The sequence below is a fragment of the Balearica regulorum genome, chromosome 1 (assembly GCF_011004875.1).
Source record: "Balearica regulorum gibbericeps isolate bBalReg1 chromosome 1, bBalReg1.pri, whole genome shotgun sequence".
In the NCBI taxonomy this organism is placed as follows: Eukaryota; Metazoa; Chordata; class Aves; order Gruiformes; family Gruidae; genus Balearica; species Balearica regulorum.
In genome coordinates, this window is record NC_046184.1 from 39,458,795 (window position 1) to 39,481,833 (window position 23,039).

Here is a 23,039-nt window from a genome sequence, read left to right on the forward strand (position 1 = left end):
CAGTTGAGTCTTAAGTAGATGTTGTAGCTTAGATTTTATAAGGGACTCCAAATTTGAATTGACATATTTGAATTTTTGCACAAAGTTGAAACTTGAACTCAGTAATTTTTGAAGCATAGCATATTTTTAGTAGCTTAAGAATGTTCATTACATCACTTGCTTTGAAATGACTTTTTACATTTTGTATCAAACTACTGCAAGTTGCACATGCTTAGTAGTCTCTCACATTTGGAAGCTTTCATCTTGAGATATCAGTGGCTTCAAGCCGACCAGTTTTCATCTTTAGAACATGCATTAAGTTTGTGTTCAGCTTTAAGATTTAGCTGGGAGTTAACTTTGGAAAAAAACCCAAATTTTATTCATCTATACCTAATTATAGACAGTGGAACTAGTCTCACAAGTTAAGCTCATGCAGAAATTGTCTCTGTGTGCAGTATTAATGTAGCTCCCTTCAACAAAAGGAGGAAAACTTGGTTAAGCTATCTCTGTGGGTAAGTGTCCCTGTGGGCAGTTCAAGGAGCAACTTAAACCTCGGTGCCCTGTTTGTGGTGCAGTAACTTGTTCTCAGGCCTCTGCCTTCTTCTCAGGTGGTTGGTATGATTTCATGTCACTGGATAAGCTTAATCACCCAGACAGCTTTTTGAAAATCCTCTGAAGATTCTCTGGCATCAGTTAAAATATTTGAGCATAATTGAAGAAATATTTTTGTCCAAGAAAAATTACTCTATTAGTGCCCAGAACAACTAGCCGTCCAACTGACAAAATATCCAGGTAAAAACTAGAAATAAAAATTGCTTCTAGCTTTGTTTACCAAACAGTTGACTCGCTTCCAAAGAATCTGCATTAGTAATGAAATAGCTCTACTTCCAGGAGTCTTAGTATAAAAGTCTTTAGACCCATCAACTCTTCAGTGTACCTTGTCTTCAGAACTGATTTCTGAATAATGTTTTCTATAAATGAGTGTGAAAGTCAGCTCTGGAGTATTTTAATTTCTCTATGAAAGAGATAACATGTACCCTGTTGAGTAAGGATTATCTGAGTTGCTTCAATTCCCAAAGCATCTACAAGTTGGTGAAAATGAACAGGCTTCCACTTTGGGTTATGTTGTCAAGGTGCTGCTTAGGCACTGAAATTATTCTGAAAAGAAACGAACCGAAAAACCACCACCAAAAAGCTTCCTTGAAGTATAAGAATTTAGGACCTCCCCTTACGTGTTAAGTATTTGGGGAATATTAAGAACAGCACGCATCCTCTCTAATTAGTTGCCTGCCTGAAGAAGGGGTTCTAAACCAAGAGACTCAAAACTTAGTGGAATCTGGATGTACAGACAATTAGAAAGATTTGGATTTGGTTGTCTGAGTCTGAGACTGTTCCAGTACCAGAAGTGGGAAACACCTTGTCTGGCAAGACTTTAATCTTCTGACCTTGGTTGGTCCTGTGAGTAGAGCTTTTTTTTCAAATGTCTGGCCATTGTCCTCTTGTTCCATCTCAGGGCTAATATCCCCTCTCTGAGAAGCAGGGTTTTTTCCCTCGGCTTTTTTTTCCTCCACTGCTAATTGTAAGCAGGTAAACCAGTCAATTTGCTTCATCTGTCATTCTAATGTTTGAAACTTTTTTTTTTCTCATGCAAACAGTTGACATTGATTTAGGAGTGCTGTTCCCAAGGTGGTTCTAACAAAGCGTCTCTTCCAGAGAGGTAGATGTGCTGGGGCAGAAGCATTATGAAAATTTTAGTGAATATGCTGCAACTTAACAAATACAACCAGAATGTCAGGGTCTAAACAAGAAACATGGTGTCTGTAAAGTGCTGAATAATCACGATCCCTTCTGAAAATGATAATGCTTCCAGGAGGGACGATTTGTTTAATTCCAGACCTGAACAACTAGCTCACATAAGGGAGTCACAGGGATATCTTCAAGTAATGACTGTATTTAGTTCATGTCTTTGGCCTGGGGTTGAGCTCCAGTTACAGCTTCAATTGGTTTAATATCACTTGGAAATACTGGATTATTAGCTTTCCCATTCCTCAGGCTGGTAACAAAGTTGAATTGGAAACCAAAATTTGAAGCTGAAGGAGTTGAAAGAAAACTAGCAAACTACATTCTATGAAGAAAACACCACAAAACAAAACAAACAACCCACTTTGATAACTATCATATCAAGCCCAATTACCAATGGTATTGGAACCTTGATGAATTCTTCAGTTCTTCATTGTGTGGTTGTTTTTTAGGAAAGCTTTACAAGTAATAAGTATGTGGTTTCTTCATTCCCTGCTAAAGTAGGGGTTCTTGTTCCTCAACTTTTTTAGCATCATCAATTTGGTTTGCCTTTTTCTGGAGACATAAAGAAATTGTTCAAGAAAGTGTCCAGGAGGCATGTTTTCCTGGTTTATCTGATAAGGGCAGAAGCTGAAAGCAAGTTCCATGTTCATGGTCCTTGACAGATGTGAAGCTTTTAAAATACATTTCTAGTGTGTTGTCTTGATTAACCTTTCTTCCTTCTGTTCAAATGGTGTTTATTCAAAGATCTGCTTATCCTTCAAAGAGACTCTTTATTGGAAAAAGTGTCCATGTGCATACAAGTACTTTAATTTTAAGAAGTGTGCCATTCAGAAGTGGAATCAAGCAGTTACATTAATATATTACACTAATACATTAATACATGCATTAATTAGAAAAAGTCATGAGCAAACTAATGTGAGAGGCTTCACAGACATGGTGGTTTTATGGACTGTTATGTTTCAGGAAGCATGCAAGGCAGTTACTGAAGTGCCACTTGCAGTTAATGGAGGCAATCTGAAAGTGAGCTCTGTACTTTCGAGAGATTGTATACTTGAGACAACACTAGAATCTGATTCATGTGAGAATGCTGTTTCTTGAAAGAGAGTAGCTTCTCCAGGTGTTTTTTCTTTCTTTCTAGCTAAATCTTGCATTAGATATCTCCAGAGTTCACAGTTATGTCATATCTGTGCATATAAATACTTGACTCAGCTGTTCAAAGCCAGTACCTGTTCCCATTAAGGGTGGGGGGGGAAGACCTTTTTACATGCTTCTGATCTTCTTACTCTCTAGTGCCCGTGTAGGGACCATAGTTGCCAGTATTTTCCTGCCTAAAAATGGAGGAGCAGAAAAATGGAAAAAAAGCAATGGAAGTTGGCATTGCTGTCACTCCTTGCAGGTCTGTTACCTTAAAGGCAGCCAGCCTTCCAAGCAAAATTTCTCTCTTAAAATTGACTCCATTAAATGAAAAGGGATTCAAACAGGTTATTTGGCTTATTTGGTAGGAATAAGTTTAAACTTATTTATAAAACCTAATTTTTGGGTGATTCAGCAGATACTTCTCATCAACTGTCTGATAAATCGGGGGGGGGGGGCGGGGAAGGAGATTGCTTATCTGTTACTCAGTTATCAGTCTCTTCATTTCTGTTGTGCCCCTTTGAGTATATCCATTTTACAGCCCTGAGACTGGATGATCTGGACTTAAGCCTGTCCTATTCTGGAAATGCTGACCATGCTGTGATACAGCTGTAGCTTTAGAATGCTAAGTTTTAGATGAGGAAACACATAAACCTAAGTCTCCTTATTTGAATGACTGAGATTGTGTGATCCACTGATCCTTTTTCCTCCTTTCCAGTTAATACAATTGCTTTCTGATAGATTTAGAACTGAGGAGTACCATTGAAATGACTGGTTAGTGCAGACTGCTGGAAATTATCCTTAAGGTGTTATATTGAGCTCTGCCTTGACTGTACAAGTGGTTTAATAATTACATACTCTTCCAAAGTCCAGTATCTATTTTAGAATGACTAGAGAAGCATGGGATTTTTCTCAGGCAGAAAAGGAAATCCACCAGAAGTTTGACTTCCATCTCAGGTTTTATAGTTTGCATCTCTTTCAACAGTTGAACTTTTTACCTTAATGCCTTGCTTGAAGCTTAATGGCTTTGGTTGTTTCAAATTATGTCAGGTAACTGAAAGATAGGGTGCTTTATGGCTTAAACCTCCTCTTATACTTTGTAGTCTTCCTCCTCTGTCCCCTCTCATTTGTCATAAATGAGTCAAGGAAATTATGTCAGGAGTGGATGGAGCTGAATACAGTATTAGTTTCAATCTGAAAAGTGAAGTAAGAGGAAGATCGAAGTTTAGGATGCAGGTAGACTGTCTGTACAACATGTGATACGGAAAAATGGGTTTGAGCTAGAGCAGAATCAGGTCAGGCTAGTTGGGAATCACTGGAACGTCAAGTTCAAGCAGGATCAAAGCCTTAACTCAGTCTGGGACCCACTTGCAGCCAGCAGTCATACTGGTCAGTGAAAAAGTGCGTGCTAGGCTTTTATTACACCAAATAGCTTACAGTGTCCTAAAGCAGATCCTAACTTCATGGGCTGGTGGTTTCTTAGTTGAGAAGAAGGCAAAGAACTGTAACCAGGAAAGTTCTTTTAGCTAGGAACTGAGATGTTTTGGTTTTTCTTTTTCTGTTAGAAAACAGAGGAAGGTGAAATGACATCAGGACTGCTGCTGAAAGCCAAGTGTGGTGGTTGATCTAAGTGGGAGCAGACAATAGATGGTGCTTCTGCTGCATGCTGTAGTAGAGATGTCCAAGTTAGGTTTCTTAAGGTGTTTTGGAGAATACATTGGTTTGTTTCATTCCAAGATGTTGTGACCAGACTACTTGATGATAGACCAGTGCAGAGATGCCAAACTACCTCTGTGCTGTGTAGGTGTGTGTATATAGAGAGGATTACTCTGTGGTCTCGGTGAGTTAAGGAGTAACTGTACAAATGACAAAACAGTTGTCGCAGAGAAAGAGGAAGTTAGTACTTACATTGCTCATTGCCTGAGTTTGAAGGCAAGGTGAGAGAAATGTTTGAGTATACTGCAATCTGGCTTAGTCACGTCTTCAAAGATCTTAAAGCATTTTGCTTAGGTGCTTCAGAGATTAGGAAAATTGGCCAACTGAGCTGTGTAGTAGTGTATATATGTGCTTTAATTATGTGCCACCAACTAAAGTAGTAAAATCAGCTCCGGAGTGTTGTACAACAATTGGACATCTACGGCTGAAGTTCCAAATCTGGATAGCAAAAGAAGCCTTGGTTTGTGTTTAAGTTCTTGAATCCCTGTTGGAGAGACAAAATGGAATTGCCAATCTCACTAAACCCAAGTTGTTAGCTTCTTATTTCAGGATGCAGAATTTTCTCTAAGGAGTTAGAGATCAGTCAGTAAGAAAAAGTCATAAATGACTCAAACCACTAGGTAAAACAGATATTTGGTAGTTGCTGCTTAAGTTCTGTTACTTCTAAATTACTGTCAGCCTTCGTTATTGACATGTCCATTTTTAGTTGTTAACTGAAGACTGAAAAATTCAGCTTAAGCTGTTCTTTTCAAGACAGTGAAATTGCTGCAGTTCACCCAGATTACTGTACTAGGATTTCCTTTACACCCACTACATTTGTGTAACTCTAGTAACACCTTCCCAAAAAATAAAGGCATAACTGAATGTTTGTTTTAAAGAAATAACAGGCAATGTAGTTACAGGCTTAACTTGTCATGACTTTGAAAGGCGCATTTCAGCACAGTTAGAGACTTTTTCCTATTGTTTGTAAAAAGGCTGGGCAACTTACTGGTTTGTGGATCTAATTGAACATTTACAGTGGTGCCAAATAGCTTAAACTTGTGGTTTGAATGGTTCTGGTGGTCCATGTTTGCAAAAAGTCCGTGGAGGGAAGAAAACATAGTTTTTAAAATCAGGAGTGAAAAGAAGTTCTATTAAGTGTGAAAATAACTGAAAAGTCTCAAAATTTCTTAGTAACAGAAGCCTGTGGAGAGACCTGCTTTGCTGGACATCAAGTCAGTTTTCCTTAGGGCCTCCTTCTTGTGTTCCTTTTGCTTGCTTAAGGTGCAAGGAATGGTTTAGTTAAGTTGAAAGATTGCTCATCACACGTTTGCAAGAAGAAAAATAAATAGGAGCCGACCTCTTGATTTCTCAGTCTTCTGGCAGTGTGGAGTTAATCGGTGATGGCAAAGATGGACGCTAATATGGAGGTGCTCTAATTTCTATGTAAATCATCTTAGTGTTGTGTGCTAAACACCTAACAGATGGTGTGACTTCTGGAGGTGCTATGACATTACTGCTGATGAGAAGAGTCCTTCTTACCTTCCACTGCTTACCTTGTACAAGCACCTGTGTTGGATTCCCTGTGCTTTCCCTTTCCCCCAACACCCAAATTATTGGTCAGGTGGGGAGGATTTCATCTTTCTGAGTGGGCAGAGAGGAGAAAACGGGTAACTCAGTCTGGTAAGTGCTGGGGCCAGTGGATGGAGGGGAACTGTGACCTTCTTCCCAGGGCAGCAGTAACAGTCCTGTTAGCTCAGTTGCTGTCAGGACTGTAAGAGGTGTGTTTTATTGAGCAGTATGACCCAAAGACACATCCAAAATCTGTGATGTTGTCTTGGTTTTGCTTGGTCATTTTTCAGCAAAGATGAGCAAGCAGATCTGGCAGACTGCTGTAGGCAGCCACGCTAGCTAGTGTGGGATGGGGAACAGGTCTAGGTTGTTGGAGATGAATGGTCTCAAAAGAACATTTTCATTGTCTCCAGTTATTCAGGAAACTGCAGTCATTATAATTGCAGTTAGATACCTAGGAAAACGCTAATCAACTTCAGCAGGGATTTTTTTGAAAACTGACTTCTGAGATCTGGCTGTTCTTTTTGCTGGGAAGAGGTTGGTTTAATTTTCTTACACAAGTCTCTGTGATTCTTTGTTTAGCATGTAAGTTTCAGAATTAGAAAATGCATGCTCTATCCTCTTGGATAATTGTTTCGTATCGATAGTAACTGTAGCTTTACTATAGTAGGGTTTATTCAGTATTTCTTTATGGGAGAGCAGTAACGAGGTAGAGGAAATACTGTATCTGATGGTTTGCAGCATTTTATTTTAGCTGCTTTCAGAGTTGATAGTTTGAAAATGGCCACTGTATTTAAAAAAAAAAAAAAAAAACCCAAACCTAAGCCCTTTTATCAAACTCTGCTTAGCGAACTGGATTGTGGTGTCATGGTTGTACTTTCTGTATATAGATCAAATGTGGGGTCAGTAGATACAAACTTTGGATGTTATTTCAAGTAAATGACAATACAAATAAAGAGATGCTGATGCCTAAAGAAGTTTCCCATTCTGTTTTTTTGTTATTGTGTTGATGCTTTCAGTTCTTCAGAGGAGACTGGAGGCATTTCCTATATATCAGCTAGTATAAGCAAAATCATTTATGTGTGTCTATATATGAAATTTTGCATGACAAGTTTTTTGTAATAAGTTTGGGGGGTGGATGAGGAGAGGATGTAGTGGTTGTGAAATTTGAAATGTTTTTAGAATTACTGTTTTGGTACCATAGGTAACAAATGTCACCAGCTGTTTACCTGATAAACCTATTCAATACTGTGAATATAGTGGTTGTAAAACTGCAAGCTCTCTAGGCATCTGTGTGGCTCTTGGGAATGTTGGTTTTAGTGTCTTGTTGCAAAATACATAGCGCAAGCAACTTGTCAGTGAATGAAAGATGTCGACAAACCTGTGAAATACCTTAATGCTTGCTGTGACTATAGCTGAGAGGTCCTACAGACTTGTTTGCATGACCAGAAAAGATTTTCTAGATTTCTGGAAAATGTATGAGATGAACACGTTTCACTGGATGGTACGCTGTAATCCAAGTAATTTGCCTATCAACTGGAATAAATTAATCTTTATGCCAAATTCCTCCTTGATGTAAATAAAGGAGATGAATCCATCCACAGGCCTCTGAGGAAGTGATACATGTGCACAGGTGTGAGCGGTTCTTCCAGATACTTGTGCACCTTCTTTGGAAACACCTGTGATATTTTGGCAAGATCATGATACCGAGGTCTTTATTACAGAGAGTCTTAATCTACTGCCTTTTCTCTAAATTACTGTTTCATGGGATATAAAAATCTCCATTTTAAAAAACTTTTCCAAGTCTGTACTATCTTGACTATGAAATTATGTTAATTGGCAGATGAATCCTGGTAACTAGAAAACCTTGGAGGTATTTTATTTGTGCTAGATGGAAAAAGTAGCATCACTCAGCAGTGTCTGTGAATAAATGTAGTTTACATACTGTGTAATAAAAGTGACATCCTTCTTATAATGGTATCTCTCCTGCATTTATCAGCAGGTATCAATATCAACTGTTCATGTCTTGTTATATATGCAGTCTTACAGTGGCTGTAGTAATGCTAAAATAGTTGTCCTGTTGATCAAAACTGGTGAATAACTTATTGTGTATTTTAGGTATTGAGGGTGATTTATCTCTTGCATCATGCGTGAATACAAGCTAGTGGTTCTTGGTTCTGGAGGTGTTGGAAAGTCTGCTCTGGTAAGTACTCCGTGAGACAGTTCAAGTACGTTTTCTTAGGCTTCTCATGCCTTTTTTTTTTCCTCTCTAATACACTAACCTATATTTCTTTCATGTAAGTGGGCACAAATAAACATAAAAAAGTAGTAACTGCTGAGGGTTTCTGACTAGAATAGGTACGTCCTTTACTGGATGTATCCTCATCCATTGGCTTGCCTTCAGGTGCTAATATTTTTGGACAGGGTTGGTTGACGGTGCTTGGTCAGATCTTTGCCTGCCTTACACAGTGAGATGCATAGCCACAGCATTACAAAGGTCTCTGGCTTCACTGGGTAACTCAGCCATAGGGAAAGCAAGCTGCTTCGTCAAACTCGCACAATGAACTGGTTTCCTTGTGTCTGGCCTTGGAAACTCCTGTCTCTGGAAAGGTCTTCCGGGTACTGTTTGCTTAATGTTTGATAGCAGGCTCTAAAGCACTAATATTTTTCTAATGCAAATACAAATATGTATTTGCATGTCTCTAGGAAGTTTAGCATGCTTTCTGCATCTTTCTCTGCACGTAGGTGTGTAGCTGTGGCAGGCAGATGATTGTAAACCAAAGAGCTCACGCGTTTTAGTTACAGAAAAATTTAGTCTGACCTAGACTAGCACTGCAAAAGTTCACAGAATAGGATGTTCTCACCCCACCTAGGAACTTTACATCTTTCAGTTTAATTGTGTACCTTACCGTAAAGTAAGGTCTAGAGTTCCACTCTATCAGGTAAGAACTATTCTCTTACAAAGCAGTTCCTAAAGGAAAACTTGAATGACGAATCAACTCAGATTGTGAAAGAACTCTTTCCTTCACCTCTGAATTCTTTATCTTACTGCAGCGTTTCTGGATTTGAACCTGTCTGCTCTGACTTGGCCACTGAGTCTTAAAGTTCCACTTGACTTGTGCTAAAAACGTACTATGTGCTAGGTACACAGGAATATCCTGCTGAGTCTAGTTAAGATTAGTAAATGCTGGCAGTCATTTTTTTGACTAATCTGTGTGCTGCCAGATAAGTAGCAGAAGATGCAGTAGTTCTAAATGCAAATGTAAAACCCATGCAGCTGTACGGTACCTTATTCAACTAAAAACTAATAATGATTCCAAGAGTTAGACAAGCCTTAAATCATGCATGCTTTAATTCTTATGCTTCAAGTGAGAGTGGATAAAGGAAGGTGTGGTAGCATTGCTTCATCTAACAGTACTTAGTTAAATAGGCATATACATCTAACTTCTTGTTATTTCTTATGACTGACGTAACTATAAATCATTTAATTTGCCTTCAAAAATGTAATGGATAACTGAGTATACACCTAGAACAGTAATTTGTGTACAATGTTTATGAAATGTCACTGTAAAGAAGAATCTTACAAGAACTTTTGTGTTGCAGACTGTACAGTTTGTTCAAGGAATATTTGTTGAAAAATACGATCCTACGATAGAAGACTCCTACAGAAAGGTACATGCAAAAGACCTCTCTAGTGTTACAGAAACTTAAAACTGCAGTACATATTGTCAAATATTTGAGTCGTTGCTTCAAAAAGGGTATGCCTGGTCATGCCACGTAATATCAGGTAACTTAACAAGTTTGAAATGTAAAGGTACTCTTAAAGTCTGTCTAAAAGGAATATTTCAAGAGTAGCTTTTTAATGTTCAGGCATAGTACTTTACTACCTAGTCAGTAAAAAATGGTAATTTCATTGTCAGAATTGAGAACATTTGATTAAAAAAAAAGTAAACTACCGCTTTATATAATATTTATTATTAGTTTGTGTGTGTTAGTATCTGCAGGTAGATTTGGATTTAAATATTGGAGGTTCTAAGCTTCTTTGCTACTAGGAAAATCTGCTAAAAACAACTTCATGCTCACCTTTAGAACACTGGAGGCATCATACTGTATTCCTAACAATTTAACTGATAGCTTGACACTTCCATTAGATGGGTTGTTGCTTTATTAATAAGTTAACACAAACCTATCACAAATGAACAAATGCTTACAATGGCTTACTAGTTTCTCTCTTCCCATCTTCAGCCTGACAGGCTGAAAGGTCTGACTCTGCTTGCATCATCTTGAATCTCCATATTGCTCACTCTTCAGTTTCAGCTGAGACCATGATTAATATTCCAGACTTATGATAGTTTACATCTGGACTGCTACCAAAAGAGTTAACTCTTTGGTGAAGCAGATTATTTTTTGGTTGTGTCAGTTTCTTAATATTTTTTCTTTTTCTAGCTGAATTACTTTTTAGATGCATTGATGCACTGATGTGGCTCACCATGTGGCCATAAAAATACTAGTGTCTACACAAGGGTGGCAAGATGCACAAACCCTAGCTGAGAATGGGCAAAAAACATAGTACCTCCTCTTTCAGCACTGGGCTACATTTCTATTGGAATAAAGAGGCTGCATTAATAGCCATTGCAGCCTGTAGTTACCTGAATCTCTTCTGAACAGAAAAGGAATTAGAGCGAAATGATAATTTTGCACTTGTTTTCTTCGACCTCATAGAAATCTATATGCTAGAAAAATCCTAGTCTTTCTTAAGCATGTGGGCTTCCAGCCAAAGCTAGAACTCTTATTAAAGAGACAACAGCAACAACAACAACAAAAAATCTATATAGCCACTTACTTTTTCTGTATTAGAGGAGCAGGAATTTTGGATTCTATCCCAATGTGTGGTGCAGGCTTTTGCTGGGTCAGGCCCAATAAATGACTCAAATATTCGCAAGCTGTACTTAAGTGAGATGTTTGCTTTATTATATATTTACATTCTTCAGGTCATACTAGATTCATGATGTTTGCTGGGTGATTTTTTTCTAAAGACTGTTTCCATGGAGCCTGAAAAAATAAAACCATCTCAAGAAATTTTGCTTTTTGCTAAGTAATTTTTTTTATTATTATTATTTGGGTGGGGTTTTTTAGCAAAGATCTCGTGTTCTTTCAGGTTTGGTCCTGAAATGACTAGGAATATATCTGTATTCTTCTTTACAAGTCAGGCAGATTGTTTAAGTCTTCCTTATGTCTGGACAATACTTTATGCAGTCTTTCTTGTCTTCATTGCTAGTTACAATTCTAACTTGCTGCTTGATTTGGGTGACTTTAAAATGTATTGGTTTGGCAGTTGCAATTCTGTACTGTTAATCTTTAATTTTATAAAATTTGAAGTTCAGAGGATGTGGCTTGAAATATTTTAAGTTTGTCTGGAACTAAATAATTTGAGCATGAAGTCTTGAAACTGGATGCCTTGGTTTACTCCCCAAATATTTCTTCATAAAGAGAATAGATGCTGCTTAATTAGCTGAATAACTTTGTCAGCAGTATATGCTAAAATAGTGGCTATTGAAGGAATCTCCTTCCCTAGGGGACATGGGGGAGATGTGAGAGGACTGGAAATACTCCACTTCCCTGTCCAGCAAACTCAAATGAAGTTACAGAGGAAAAGCTTGAAGTTAAACTAGTGATAATGCTTATATGAAGAATGGAGGACACAAAGTTCTTTGAGTGCTGATCTGCCAACTAGGAATTTTACATGCAAATGAAAACAAGGGAAGTGTACCAAAAGCTTGAAAGAAAAAAAAAAAACCCAAACCACAACCAAACAAAAAACCCCCACAAAAACAAGTGGATAGCCTGCTTGAAAGAGCTTGAGGGCACTGCCATGTCCTTTGCCCTCGAGGCCATTTTTCTTTGAGGTAGAAACTACATAGACCTACTCTGAAACAGAGATGGAAATTGATCTGGCTTCTTAAAACTTCTGTTTTTTTGCAAATTTTTCTAAGCTGGATCAGTTTCCTAATTAGTGTCACTAAAGGCTTGTTTGGGGGATGCCACTCTTAGTGGTTTGCTTGGTTTGTTTGCTATGTATTATTAATCCCTTGTTGATCTAAATTACTATTAAATGAGTATTAGTATGCCAGTCTAACTTTCTAGCTTTCACCTGTACTTTTCTTTCAATCTGTGAATGATCCCTGAAACAAGTAGAAATTAGTTGTGCTCATTGCTCATAACCATCATTACAAATTTAGCAGCTTCCTTTTTAATAATAAAAAATCCCTAATCACTTTGCAAAGTGGTACTTGGCCACTGACGCTGCTTTTGAAAATGTCACTGGGGCTCTTTGAAAGGTTTCTTCCTGCTGTTTTCAAAGTGTATATCCATATAAACTTCTTAAACCATTATGTTGCTTTATGCATTATGAATTTGCTTATAAAAATCACACAATTCCTGGTGTCTTTGGAGGGGAGAGTTGCAAGACAGAAAACTCTAACCACGTCTTTCTCTCTTAACAGCAAGTTGAAGTAGATGCCCAACAGTGTATGCTTGAAATCTTAGATACTGCAGGAACGGTATGTAAAACCAATTTTTCTCAATACTGATGTACAGTGTTAAAACCATCAAAAGCCATAGGGATGTAAATGATGACATGTTTCCTTCCTCATTCTCTAAAGAGTAACCGTGGTCAATGCATTGGATTAAGGGATGTTCTTTAATGTACTAGTATCTAAACAAAATCTGAGCATTGGCGCAGACAGTGAATTGCAAGTTTCCTGTGAGCTCATGTTCTGTAACGGGAAACATGAGATTGAGAATTCTCAAAGAGGTTGTGCTCCTGTTTTAAGATTGCCCAGAGGAAAATTTAGGCCCAATGGTTACTTGGGTTAGGTTTCTGTTGCTGTAGAGAATACATGCTTTCTTCTCCTCTCCTTTTACTTTTGTGAGAGATGTACTCTGACATTGGGATAAAAATAGTATCACTTTAGTCAGCTTATGTGAACTCAAAGTGCATGGTTTATGTTGAGCCTTTGCATACTGGTCAGGTTTTTCTCTGACTTGTTCCAAAATCTACTGGAAGTAGTAATTTCCTTCATTGATTCTGGTGAGCACAGGCTCAAGACCCCTGGACTGTAGTATGTGTTCTCTGAACTATAATAGTAATCTGGTCCAATAATAGTTTATTTAAATTCCATATTAGAGTAAGGCCATGTAAAACTACAGAAAGATGGAGTGGCTGTTCTCTTGAAACATATTGTGCTTTTCATCTGACATACAGTGAGAGACTTGGAGAGTGATTGATCAGGCACAAGATAGCCGAGTCACCAATGTGAGAAAGGCAAATGCTGTTCCACAGTCATACTGGTGAGAGATATCAAACAGGGAGAAGTCCTAATGCCGCTGTGCAGTGCACTAGTGAGTCTTCATATGCAATATTGTAGTTGTCACTGAACTCTACAAAATGTGACAAATCTATTGAGTGTCTCCATCCTCAAGTCAATCTCCTCGAAAATGAAAGTAGAATTTAACATAGGAAAATGCCTGGTCTACAAAATGGAGGCTGAAAAGTGATGCATTTACTTTGTGATGTGTTTTAAAGAATGACCAGGAGATGGGGAAAAAGTTAGTATGTAAGGAAGGATTCAGGAGGAATGTAGCTTCTGTAATCTACAGATTACACTGTACCTTCTACCATACCTCCTCTCTTTTGAAATTACTTTAGTTTCTGTGTTTTGGGGTTTTTTCCCCAGGGTATAGCCCTTGACAATATCTAGATATTGTTCAGCCACCCAAGATAATATTCCAAACCAGATTTATTTAAAAGTAGTTCAGTTTACTGTAATGCTTATAGTCAAACAGTAAAATATTGGTCAGTTTAAGAAAGGGGGGGAAGGACACAAATGCATCATACTTGTGATCCATTTGTGACCTGAAGTATATGGCAGTTTGTGTAAAGAAAGCGCAAATGGAATGCAACATCCGTATCTTTTAATTAATAATCTGTATCTTTTTTTTAATCACAGGAACAGTTTACAGCAATGAGAGACCTATACATGAAAAATGGACAAGGTTTTGCATTAGTATATTCCATCACAGCACAGTCCACGTTTAATGATTTACAGGATCTAAGAGAACAGATTCTTCGAGTCAAAGACACTGATGATGTAAGCATCTCTAAAACCGCTTAATACTTATATTACAGTTTTCATTACAGATGTTGTAATGTATGTGCTGTGATTGGATAGCTTCCATGCTTCAGATTAAGAGACAAATCAACCAGTAGATGCATAGTACAGAAATGCAACTCTTAAGGCAAACTGGAGAAATTGCAAAATTGTCATGTGGTATATACAAAAAATTTTCTTTTTAATATCTTCCTTTAAAATACTCTATTTGAAACTATATATAACCTTATTCACTACTACTGCAGAAAACATTTCTAAAGCAACTCTATGCTTACCTCAATTACTATCAACGAAGGTTTAAAAAACCCCTATAGTTCAATTATTCTCTTCATATGCCTACTGTTTATGGTATTTTAAAAGCACAAAATTTTAAGTTCTTACAGAAGACAGTACTGTAAACTTTAAACTTGCATGTTATGCAGCTTTTATATTTTGTGTGTGTGTGTGTGCAAGTAAGTTTGGTCATGCTATTTTCACACAATTTCAATATGCACCTCCTAGTATTATTAAAGCTATAAAGAGAGACTAAAACATTCCAGTTCATAACTGATTAAAGAAAAAACTTACTGTGGTTGCAGGAAGAGAACGTTTAGTCCATTAGTAAAAGGAAGAAAGGTATTTCAAATGTGAAATAGCAGTAAAAGTATGTTTTTTGCAGAAACACCTTGTAGGTTATAGCCATCAGACAGAAAGTCTTTAAGTCTTCCTTGGGGGAAAAAAAAAAGTAAGCAATGAACAGTTCTTAGGTGTGCTCATCTCATTTAAACTGTGCTCATGGAAACTTTGATCCCTTCCTTACTGCATGTGTCTACGTACGGTTCTGCTGCCTACAGATGCAGAATGTATTAAATGTTTCAGTTTCAGGGAAGTTCACTGTCACTCTTGTATTACAAACCACCTTGTGCTTCCTTAAGTGTAAGCATTTGCAGGTCTTGCCTATGTTCAGCAGATTTCTTCTAGAAGTGATTTATTAACCGTTATCATAAATGTATCTCAAAAGGATAGTATTTCAGTTGCATGTGCCTTTCCCATCCAGAGCTTACCAAGTTATAGCCTTGTTTAGCATCAAGGTAGTATTTTGGTGGTATTTCCTTGGAATCGTATTTCTCTTTCGAACACTCCCCTCAGTCTTGAAAGCCATTCCATAGTATCAGAAGAAAGATAATGAGCTTCAAGTTGTAACCTTATCTCTCACCAACATTTACATAAAGATTTTCCTATGCCAAAGCTTAGGCATGACTTGTTTTTTCAGTGGGAGGAAATTAAATAATCGAAATATTGTAAACCTTCTTTCAATACTTGAATTTGGGAGCAACTTAGCTATGTCCTTAAATAAGTAAAAATAAAGGGGGGGGAACAAACAACCTTTGTATGACTGCCTTTTCTTGCCATGAAGATAAATTTGTTGTTTTCTGTAGTTAGTAATTTTTATAAGCTAGCATGTTTCTTTCCTCTGTGTGTATCAGTTTAGTAGTAAGAACTGTGTGAGCAAACTGCTCTTGAAAGGAGTACGGATACACTGGAAGTAGAGGAATGGTGAAAGGAGCTTTTGCATCCTTCATCATGCTACCCAGTACAGGCCAATTTTTCCAGGATTTTTGAACATGTTAAGAATCTTGTAGCAGATTCTTCAGTAGACTTCTTGATATCTTAAGCGTCTAAAACTGAAATTTCATTAGGTCTTCTAGAAGACACTTTCTCAATTGGCAGTGTACCGAATCCTCAAACCATTCCCCCCCAGGAACAGGCAAAAAATGCAGCTGCTTTGATTTGAAGATTAAAGTCTCACACAGCTGTAAAGTTAAGTTTCTGTTATACCAGAGCTTGATTGTTCTGGAGGTCAGGATTCTCTAAGGATTGGGTTGGGGTTTTAGGTGTGTATTTACATTGTGCCTTCCCAAAATTTTAATGAATTCTTTGCTGGTATTAAATTGTTTTTAGGTGCCTATGATTCTGGTTGGCAATAAGTGTGACTTGGAAGATGAAAGAGTTGTGGGAAAGGAACAAGGTCAGAACCTAGCAAGGCAATGGAATAACTGTGCATTCTTAGAGTCTTCTGCAAAATCAAAGATAAATGTTAATGAGGTAAGCCACGCTACCTGTGCGGGGGGTAGGGAGAGAAGGATGGGACACTGTCTTCCAGTAACCAAACAGTACCATTTGTCAAGAAAAAGTAACCAAATTATGAATAATATTCACTATAATGGACAAAACTGTACAAAACTACTGTGAGAATTTGTGAGTTGTTTATATTGAGGGATATAGTTATCTTTGACTTAGGACTTTTAAAAATTAATAAAATTTTAGTGTAATTAGATTTCAAATTATATTCATATGATTTTGGGATAAATTCTTTTTTCATGTTACATTCCCTAGTTGATATCTCTATCCACTGAGAATGCACTGCTAGACTACTTTTTTTAAAAAAAGACCTTTAAGAGAGTTAAGTTCTTAAAACTAATTGATTTAAGTTATTTGGTATTAAATTATTTGAGATAGTAAGGACAAACTCTTAGGGATTTTGTCCAAATTATGAGCTGATTAGAGAAGAGACCTAAATAAGTCTGTTTAAAAAGAAAAAAAAGGCGGGGGGGGACGACACAGGACACCACACACATACACACGCACACCCCCTGTACTATCTAGTACTTATTTACTTAGCAGGAGCTAGAAGACTAATCAAACACATGCATTTTTGGCACTTGCCATAGTTCATGCCTTCTTAGCATGAAGTGGGGGTGCCAGCATAAAGAAAGTGATGCAAAAATTTTTAGAAAAAGAAGCTATGTTATTGTTCTTCTGGAACAGCTTGAATGTTACGATAAACCCTGCAATTCATTGTGTCTTCTGGAAAACATTGTTGGCAGTGTCAAGTTGAAAGGGCCTCTGTGCAAGACTTGCATGTAATCAAATGAGTATGGTGGTTTTAAGCACAGTTGATATTTTTAAAATATGTGTTTAATTAGTTGGAAATTTCTGGAAACTATTCCATTTTTCTTAAACATAAATTAATCAGCTTAACTATATAAAAGTCATGTGTTTAATAAACTAGAAGTTAACTTCCATCAAATACTAAAAGCCCTTGTTGGAATGTTTACTGCTTTGCAGCCAGTACTTAGGAAACTGCTAGGATGGCTTTGGTATGAGGACTTCCTTGATTTAGGAGATGCAGAAATAAGGAACAATGTCAGTTATGAACAAAACAGGTGCTGTTTAATTGTAGAATGTAGATTTGTCTTAAATCAGCCTTTCAACAAAATCATGTTCTAATTAGAATTCTAAGAGATTCAAAGTGTGAGAGAGTCTCATACATGAATTTTCTAGGAAATGTTGCACTTATGCTGTAGTCGTAGAGAATTAATTCAGCAGCGTCTCTAGACTTTAGTATTTTTAAAGTATCTGGAAAAGCATGATCTCATTTGAATACAAGAGACTTATAGAATATGCAGTGTACTTGAGTTAACATGAAAATGTGGAGTTAAAACTTTAAAGATATTCTTTTAAAGAAAGTTCTATTCAGTGATTTGAGTTAGAAGAAAGCTGTGGCCTGTTTCTTGACCTCAGTGCTAAATTGCAAAGTAATAACATATAATAGTTGATCATTGTGACACATATCGTGTCAGATAAATTTGACCCAGAAATTAAACAGCTGCAGATTATAGATAGCCTTTCCAGTTTGCTTCATTGAAAGTGGAAGAGCCTTTACCTTAAAGGGAAAATAAACAGGTATTAATTAAGTATACAATTTAACTTTCTGGCTTTGTGATAACTAAGTGTGTACAGGGGTTCTTGAGTATGTGAGTACATTATGTGTGAAGATTCAAGCCTTAAGGTTATGTGAGAAGCCTCTTAATTCCAATAACCAACTGATTTTTGTATTCTCAGATCTTTTATGACCTTGTGCGACAAATTAACAGAAAAACTCCAGTGCCTGGAAAAGCACGCAAAAAGTCATCATGTCAGCTACTTTAATACATAGCTGTACTGTAGCTCTGAGCCAGGTAAACATTTAAAAATTTTCTGTGTATTGTGACTATTGAAAACAAACAAAACAACAAGAAAAAAAAACCTAAACAGCTGTGGTAGCTGTTGATGCAGAACAGCATTGAAAATTCTTGATTTACGTTATCATAGAAATTTTTGTGGTTTTTATTTTGCCATTCCAAAATCAGAACTACAAATGTGTAAGATACACTGTTCACACTAGTATCAATTTTTTTTCAAGCTTTAAGGTGCTTTTAGAGCTCAAATTAAGGATGTTTGTTCTGATACTTCAAAAGGTCAGCCTTTGGAAACAGGGTTTTCTTTTTTAAAGGCTGATAGAATATACTGCAAGAGCTCAATTATTAGGAATGCACACTGTAAAATATTGCAGTTTGCATGCTAAAATGTCACTTCCTGCTTTGAACTCCTGCATATGTTTGCATGACGCCACAGGAATTTAGCTTGCTTTCTTTGGACTATATGGATATTTTATAGGCTGCATTGTAGTTAGTACATTTGGAAGAGAACAGTGGAGTGAGGATTGTAACACTCCAAATATTTGACCTGGAGCTACTGGTTACTAGATCAATTTCTTACTCATTGGCAGTTGGCTAATGTTCTACTTGACTAAATCCATGCTTTAAGAATGCTGCTGTGAAGGCTCAAGCAAGCTCCAGCCTGCTCTTTAGCAAGCCTTTTCAGAAGTTAGTCAGCAGGTATGAATTTTTTTTTCTGCAACTTGTTCTTGGACAGGTTGTTTCTCCCTTTCTACCTCTGAGCCTTAGTATGGACAGAGGTTTCTCTTGATTGACCTAACATCATGTAAGTTGCCTGTTCATCTCTATTCCCTTCAATTTTACTGGACATATGGTGGTTTGGTTCTTTCAGTGCTATGATCCATTATTTTGTCATCTGTTAGACCTGTTTGATATGCTGAAGGATCCTGGTAGGACATTTCACTGTCATAAATCGCAGGCTTTTATTAACTCTTTTTTGATATCAATATTAAAACTTACTTAATTGGAACAACTTGAATCAGTTCAAAGTAAAACTGAGAGAGTTCCAGAAGCGTTAGCTGGGGGTGGCAGAAATGGCTGCTGCATTTTCTTAACAGGGCTTTTGATTCTGGAGCTTTGATCCTCCAAATGTGCCTTTGTTTTTAAAGGCACTGGAACTGTCATACTGTAGGCAAAATTAGTCCCACCCATCAGATACTACTTCCACAGTTCAGCTTGGATTACCATATGTATCCCAATTCAGTTTTACTAACTGACATAGTCTGTTATTTGTATGTGTACAGTAGAAATGATGTTAGTAGAGGAGAAATGATAAGGTTATTTTCTGCTTGCTAAGAACTCTCCTAGTTCCTGCTTTAGTTCTTTTAAGTAAAGAGCAATGACAAATAGTTGCTACTAAGCTCCTGTTTTGTTGTTACAGGTCTGAAGAACTGTTGCCCAATTCAACAGTGCCAGCATTCCAACTTTATTAAACCTACCAACATCTTAAATGGACTTTCCTGTGGTGGTACCCTTTAAGAAATGGATGAAAGCTACTACATCAGTTTGCACATTCTAATCACTTTCCAGTGTCACGAGAGATTTTTACTTATAAATATTCTAAGTGTATGCAACTGGTAAAACCAGAGCCTACATCCAGTATTACTGATAAGAGACATTGTTCATCCACCAATGTTGTACATGTATGAAAACTGTGTACTGTATACTTCAACAATCCCCACTTTCTATTGGAGAGTACAATAATGTAAATCCTAAAAGCACCACTATTTTAGCATAATAAAAGAAAGTCCAAAGAGCTCCTATATAGACTACTCCAGATAACTTTGCTTCATCGGTATTTGTAGCTTATTGTAACTTTTTTAAAGAAATACAGGATCATCATCATCATCGTATTGTACAAAAGCGCTTTGATTAACACAACAGCTATATAGTTTTTTAATTTTAGGAAAAACCTGTGGAGACAGTGATCTAGTCTTTAAGAGTCCTTTCAGTATAATGTCTGACTAAAGACATGGCCTTTAATATCTGTTGGGAAGGAAATGTCCAGACTTTTCAACCTTTTATTGTATGTTTCCTTTTCCTTGTTTACATAGGGAACAATGTTTATAGTTGTGTGTACAGTGGGGGTCTACAACAAGAAGTGTATATTTTAAAACGATTTTTTAATGATTTAACAATTTTTTGTAAATCATTTTCGGGCTTCTGCAGCTGTAGATTCTCACTGTGAATTCCCTTGCTTGCTCATGCATAAGTGTATTTGCAATACCAAATATACAGGTTTAGTACTTTTGCCTGTTAGTGATTGTTTTACATGTGTAACGTTTTGGTTGAGATGTTAAATGGTGGAAGAGTACTGTGGATGTGAATGTGGGAAGTAATTTTAATCATGTGTAATTGGTCACAGGGCCTAAGTTGCAGTAATTAACTTTTGCTGATTTATTTAACAATGCCTTGTTGCTTTGTATGCATTAACGTTTGGGTGTAAAGATTGTGTGTATATCCAACAGGGAGCCACAGTATTTAAATTGACCAACCTAATGTTACAACTGCTTTGAGGTGGCCAAATGTAAACTAAAAGCCTTAATTAAAGTGGTGCAATTTTGTATGACTTAGCATCAGTAGTTCAATAAATTTGGATTGCCATGCAAGGGCTTGCATTACAGTTATATACTACTCAAATGTTTTGTGTTTTAGTAGTGCTAGTAAATATTGATTTCAAATATCTTGCACAGTGCAGATTCATACATCTTAGGATGAAAAGGAACCATTATGACTTTGTCAAACACATGCTGTGGGTATTTCTTCTAATAGCATCCCATGTGCTAGGGTGGATGAATTTCTGACTGAATGACACTCCACTTAGTTTTGGACTTGGAATATTCCAAATCCTAACATAAGGGAGAAAAATCTGTCTTCAAAGGTTAGACTATCAGTGGCTGTTTTGGGAACTTGAAAGTATGTCACCTGCTGTTTTCCTTCTTTCCAGGAAGAATTCATTGTTAAAATTGACTTAGTGTAGCTAAAAAAAAAAAAAAATTGTCTTGGGAGAAAATATGATTTTTTTCTGCATGATTACACCATATTTGTTTGGTTTCAAGGAAATCTGCAGAAGAGCATTCTTGCAGTATTGAGCGTAGTGTTTTGCAGACTTTAAATATCTGTTAACACTGTTGGACTGTGAAGTGGAATGTGTGGACTGTGGATGATTTCCTGATCTTGGCTGTGCTGCTGAAAATTAATGTCACACCCAAATACTTGGTACCTCCTGTTTCTGTGGCACAGAATTATCACAGCTTGTTCTAATCCATTCCTGCAAATTCAGTCAGATTAGGTTAGCTAATAGTGGTAAGCTTTGAGATAGTTTACGTTGCCCAAAGTGAATTAAGGAGCCCAGCTGATCCTTTCTGCTGGTAATTTTATCAGTCATCACCATTGTTTTGTGGAAGTAACACACTCTTTCACTGTGCAGAGTCAGAGTTAAGATTGCGATTCCTTTTCATTTATCACAAGAAACCAGAACATGTGGTTGATTATCCCCATAAATATCTCTTTTGGTACTCTCTGCATCCTGATTGGTCCCCAGAGTAGATGAGAGTGGAGCACTGGATGCTCTAGTTCTTTTTTCATGAGGTACCTTCCTCCTTGATGAGCTATTCAGTATTTTTCCTCCCTTCATTTTCAACCTCTGCTTATTCAGGTCTTACAACACTTTCATGTCCAAATTGTCCTTTTATCTGTGTTTTTTTTTAATGTGTTTCTTTTCCAGGCAGCTGTACAGATGGCATTGGGTGGCAGGGAGAGAAAATTCTTTGATAACATCAGAGAGGGGACCCTGTTCTGCTCTCAGTGTCCAACCAAAGACTACCGATCACAGGGAACATCAGGCTTTGTCCTGAAAGCTCTGGACTGAAGCATTCTTGGTTGATCTGTGAAATAGTAAATGTACAGTTTCTCTGCACTGGAGGTAGCTTAATCAAACCCAACGAAAGTAAAAGTTTTAGACACTCCAGGCTTTAACATGTGAAGATTGTGCTAAAAAAGTGGAATACACTTTCTCCCCTCTATATGTAGAAATTAGGCCAGATTTGTAAAATCAACACATCATAACCCAGGTAAAACCTAAAAAACAGTATTTTTCTCCTTGAAAACTTAGGCAGGCTTCAAGGGAGCAGTGTCCTGGTTGTTAAAGGGAAGATGCATGATAAAATGATGCTGAGGAAGTGATGGACATGAAGCATAATGAAAAAAAATGCATGAAAATTTTCTTCATATCTAAGTAATTACGGCATAAGAAGCTGTTCCCGCTGAGGAAGTGAACATCCAGTTCCCCACAGGAATTGGAACTATGTAAGCAGTTACCAATTCTAGCAAAGAATCCTGTCTGCTGAAATTTTTGAACAAACTTTTACATATCTTCAGGATAACCGCTTTGTGTATCGGCATTTAAGAAGTTCATGCTTGAACTACTTGTACAGAAGCAGAACACTTCTCATAAAGCTTTGGATGAAAACATGCATAATTCATATTTTGAGAACTAATGCAGTAATTTTCCAAAATCAGTGTTACTACACATGTATTACTGCTTGTAAAGTTAGCTTATGCTTACAGTGCACACAAAGGTTGTGACTGCTTTATTTCCATCCTAATCTGAAATTGTTATATGTCAGTATTTAAATGTCTGAGC

The 23,039-nt window shown here is 37.1% G+C and overlaps 1 protein-coding gene across 1 annotated transcript in view; it reads left to right on the top strand.

Moving 5' to 3' along the window:
• RAP1B (RAP1B, member of RAS oncogene family) overlaps positions 1-21,017 on the top strand; it is a 31,450-nt gene extending 10,433 nt beyond the window's left edge. The window contains exons 2-8 of the mRNA XM_075746246.1: positions 8,302-8,386; positions 9,787-9,855; positions 12,687-12,743; positions 14,193-14,333; positions 16,296-16,439; positions 18,240-18,355; positions 19,776-21,017. Of these exons, the coding sequence (XP_075602361.1) occupies positions 8,330-8,386; positions 9,787-9,855; positions 12,687-12,743; positions 14,193-14,333; positions 16,296-16,439; positions 18,240-18,326 (555 nt within the window). The 5' untranslated portion in view covers positions 8,302-8,329 and the 3' untranslated portion in view covers positions 18,327-18,355; positions 19,776-21,017. The remainder of the gene's footprint in view (positions 1-8,301; positions 8,387-9,786; positions 9,856-12,686; positions 12,744-14,192; positions 14,334-16,295; positions 16,440-18,239; positions 18,356-19,775) is intronic.
• Positions 21,018-23,039: the final 2,022 nt, after the last annotated feature.